Raw genomic sequence first — 4,666 nt, forward strand, 5'->3', positions numbered from 1 at the left:
AAAAAAAAAAAAAAAAAAAAAAACTCGCTGAGCGAGTGAGCCCGAGCCCGGCCAGGCCCCGAACCTCACAGAGCTGCTGTCCCCACCTACACACAGGGAAGTTCAATCCCGGTCCCTGGGTCGATCTGAGAGAGTCCGTCCATGCTGACATGGTGCTCTGGGAGAGGAGCAAAAATACAGCAAGGCCCTGCTCGTGAGCACGGTCCAAACTCTTCAGTGTCCCCGCTGTGAGAACTCCCCCAAAGACACAAAGATTCACACACAAGGAGGTTTAGTGCAGCCCGGACTAGGACAGCCCCAAGTTGGACACTAAAGGCTCCAGGATCGAGGGCTGGTTAAGTGAATTAGCTGATGGCCACGTGGTGGTGGGAAAGCAGCAGCTTAGGAAAAGAGTGGGCGAACACACTACAGCCTACAGGGCCAGGCCTGTGACTCACGCCTGGAACCACAGCGTTTGAGGGGCCGAGGCGGGAGGATCGCTTGAGGCCAGCAGTTCGCGACCAGCCTGTCTACAAAAAATGAAAATTAGCCAAGTGTGGTGGTGTGTGCTGTAGCCCTAAGAACTTGGGGGGCTGAGCTGGGAGGATTGCTTGCATCTAGGAGTTCAAGCTTACAATGAACTATGATCATGCCGCTGCACTAGAGCCCAAGCAACAGAGTGAGATCCTGGCCCCCTGCTTGTCTGTGTAAATGAAGATTGATTGGAACACAGCCACACTCATTTGTTTATATGTTATCTATGCAAATGAACAGGCAGCATTCACACGACACCAGCAGAGAGGAACAGTTATGACAGAGACAGTATGGTCCACAAAGCCTAACATTTCATGTCTAGCCCCTTACAGAAAAGAAGTGCCAATCCATCACAGAATGACATTTTACAGTCAACGAAAAACATTCATGATGTATGGTGATGTGAAGACAAAACAAAAAGCAAGTTATAAAAAAGAGCACCCAATATGATTGTAATTTTGCATAAAGTAAAGAAGTCCCTACATATCATTACATTTTGGTTTCTCTCTGTATCTTGGGAAAACAAGGTGTTACAACATTTAATGATTTCATTTGAGATTGTACGACCGGCGCTGTTGGTCTTGTGATGCACAAGCAGCTCCCTTTGGGGGGCCCTGGGGACCTCTCTAGGGACATGCAGAACCAGCCCTCCACACAGCAACGAAAACTAGAGAACAGCAGACAGCAACAAGGGGGAAGTGCGCCTGCCACGTGACACTCATGAATTAAAAGAAGGCAAAGAAAAAATGACAGTTTCCAGGGGCTGCGGAGGGACATAAGGAGATTTTGTCTGATGAGTACGGCTTGAGTTTAGCAAGATGAAAAAGTTCTGGGGCTGGGCGCAGTGGCTCATGCCTGTAACCCCAGCACTTTAGGAGTCTGAGACGGGTGGATCACTTGAGGTTAGGAGTTCAAGACCAGACTGGCCAACATGGCAAAACACCGTGTCTACTAAAAACAAAAAAAAATTTGCTGGGCGTGGTGGCAAGCACCTGTAATCCCAACTACTCGGGAGGCTGAAGCAAGAGAATAGCTGGAACCCAGGAGGCAAAGGCTGTAGTGAGCCGAGATCACGCCACTGTGCTCCCGCCTCAGAGACAGAGCGAGACTCTATCACACACACACAAAAGTTCGGGGACAGATGTGACGGTTGTACACAACGTGAGTGGACTCAGTGCCACTGCACTGCGCACTGGGAAATGGCACAATGGTGAACCACACACTATGTCTATTTGCCACAGCTTAGAAAGTGCACTCAATGCCCCTAACCCAGGGAACATCACAGCTCAGCCAGTCTGCCTTGAGCACGCTCCAAATCCTTCCATTAGCCTACCCTACCCTCGGGCAAAGTCAACCCACACGCTGCCGATTTTGAAATAAAGTGTTGAATATCTCATGCAACTTATTGAATACTGTACTAGAAGAAAAAAATAGAATGGTTGCCTGCGTGCCACTGTAAAGTCAACAAAACCCAGAAGCTGAATAATTGAATTTTCTTGTTTTTTTTGAGAGAAGGTCTCACTCCGTCACCCAGGCTGGAGTGCAGCATGCAACTGGGAGTTTGAGACCAGCTTGAGCAATACAGCAAAACTCTGGCTCTAAAAAAAGCTCACAGTGGCCCAGCATGGTGGCACACGCCTGTAATCCCAGCACTATGGGAGGCAGAGGCGGGTGGATCATGAGGTCAGGAGATCGAGGCCAGCCTGGCCAATATGGTAAAACCCCATCTCTACTAAAAATTAAAAAATTAGTTGGGCACGGTGGCAGGCGCCTGTAATCCTAGCTCAGGAGGCTGAGGCAGGAGAATCGATTGAACCTGGGAGGCAGAGGTTGCAGTGAGCCGAGACTGCGCCACTGCACTCCAGCCTGGGCAACAGAGTAAGAGTCTATCTCAAAACAACAACAAAAAAAGCTCACAGCCACCCCACACGCAGTGGCAGGGGTTTTGCATCTGCTGGGAACCGGCACCCCTGCCTGCCACAGAGTCAGCCCCCGGCTGCTTACCCACGCGGTGCAGGAAGAGCTTGCTCTTGGCGGGGAAGCTGTAGTTGATGACATTGTCCAGCAGTGGGATGTCCAGGCCACGGGCGGCCAGGTCAGTCACGATGAGGGCGGAGCACTTGCCAAGTGTGAATTTGGCGAGGTTGATCTTGCGGGCCGTCGGGTCTAGGGCACTGTAGATGTGGGCGCAGCTCACCCGCTGGGTCGTCAGCAGCTGCTCAGAGCAAAGATGGCAGCAAAGCAAGAAGGAGACTTGAAGGAGAGAGGAATGGAAGCCAGGCCACAGCGGCGGACGGAGTTCCGGAGTCTAGCACCCTTGGTTTGAATGCCAGCTTGCTGGGTGACACCAGTTTGGGGAGGAAAGGAGCTTCCAACACCTCCCACCTCTCTAAAGGGTCATCTGAGGATCAGAGATGATGTGTGCAGACAGCCCTCTTAGGCTGCAAATGCACCCCAGTGCACAAACCTCATCCTGATTTGGCTACAACCAAGCTGTGTGACCTTGGGCAAATCACCAAACCTTTCTGTACCTCGTTTTCCTCAGCTGTAGGAATAACTGCCCCTTCTTTGTAGGCTTATTATGAGGATTACATGAGCTCATATACACAGTGCTGAGACAGTCTCAACACGGGACGCTCACGAGGGTGCCAGCTGTTCTTTACAGGTAACCATTTACACTAGGCGCGGTGGCTCGCACCTGTAATCCTAGCATTTCAGGAGACCAAGGCTGGAAAATTGCTTGAGCCCAGGAGCTCAAGACTAGCCTGGGCAACAGAGCAAACACCATCTCTACAAAAAAATAAAAATAAATACAAATAAATGAGCCGCCGGGCCTGGTCAGTATGGCTCGTGCCTGTAGTCCGAGGTATAGGAGGCAGAGGCTGCAGTAAGCCATGATCACGACACTGCACTCCAGCCTGGCCAACGGAGCAAGACTGTCTCAAAAAAAAAAAAAAAAACCACTAAAAATTACTATTTTGGTCTTATTCACTGGTGACCCCGGCAGCTGCACAAGGAAGAGCTGTGAAATGCATGTAGAGTAAGTGAAACCCAGTGAACCATGTCCTCAGATAACAGACCCAGCTGTAGCTGGCAGGGAGGCAGGCACCAACGGAAAGGGGCCCCGCTGCCTTTGGGGGCACACTGACTCCCCAGGCTTTGACCCTGGCGAGGTCACACAGGCATAACACACATGGAAAAGCTCTTTGAGCCACTCACACAAACTAACAGCCCTTCACACAGCTTGCTACATGCAGGTCATGCCTCAACCTCAAGAAGTCAAACACGGTGAACGCTGGAAATCTACAGGAAAATGACAGGATGGCAGGGACAGGCTTCGAAATACCCAGATGTAAGGGGAAATAACGGAGGAAAGTCAAGACCAGCTATGAGCTGCTAACAGCTGTACCTAGATAACGAATACCGGGGAGTTCAGCATATTATTTTCTGATCTTAGTATGTGTCGGGAATTTTCTTATAATAAAAAGTTTAAGCCAGGTGCTATAGCTCATGTCTGTAATCCCCTTGGCCTTTGGGAGGCAAAGGCGGGCAGATCGCTTGAGGTCAGGAGTTCAAGACCCACCTGGTCAACACAGTGAAACCCCATCTCCACGAGAAATGCAAAAATTAGCCAGGTGTGGTGTTGCCTGAAGTCTCAGCTATTTGGGAGGCTGAATCATGAGAATCACTTGAACCTGGAAGGTGGAGGTTGCAGTGAGTTGAGATCACACCACTGCACTCCAGCCTGGGCGACAGAGTGAGACACTGTTTCCAGAAAAGATAAATCTCGGCCGGGCACGGTGGCTCACGCCTGTAATCCTAGTACTTTGGGAGGTCGAGGTGGGTGGATTACCTGAGGTCAGGAGTTCAAGACCAGCCTGACCATCATGATGAAACCCCATCTTTTAAAAAAAAAAAAAAGATAAATAAAATAAAATTTTTTCGTGGCCGGGTGCGGTGGCTCAAGCCTGTAATCCCAGCACTTTGGGAGGCCGAGGCGGGTGGATCACGAGGTCAGGAGTTCGAGACCAGCCTGACCATCATGATGAAACTCCATCTCTACAAAAAATGAAAATTAGCCAAGTGTGGTGGTGTGTGCTGTAGCCCTAAGAACTTGGGGGGCTGAGCTGGGAGGATTGCTTGCATCTAGGAG

At 50.3% G+C, this 4,666-nt stretch overlaps 1 protein-coding gene across 1 annotated transcript in view; it reads right to left on the reverse strand.

The window, feature by feature from the left end:
* DDX54 (DEAD-box helicase 54) overlaps nucleotides 1-4,666 on the reverse strand; it is a 30,898-nt gene that overhangs the window by 14,884 nt on the left and 11,348 nt on the right. The window contains exon 11 of the mRNA XM_017543190.2: nucleotides 2,518-2,728. Coding sequence (XP_017398679.1) covers nucleotides 2,518-2,728 — 211 coding nt within the window. The remainder of the gene's footprint in view (nucleotides 1-2,517; nucleotides 2,729-4,666) is intronic.

This window comes from Cebus imitator, unplaced genomic scaffold (genome assembly GCF_001604975.1).
Source record: "Cebus imitator isolate Cc_AM_T3 unplaced genomic scaffold, Cebus_imitator-1.0 Scaffold8, whole genome shotgun sequence".
Classification (NCBI taxonomy): Eukaryota; Metazoa; Chordata; class Mammalia; order Primates; family Cebidae; genus Cebus; species Cebus imitator.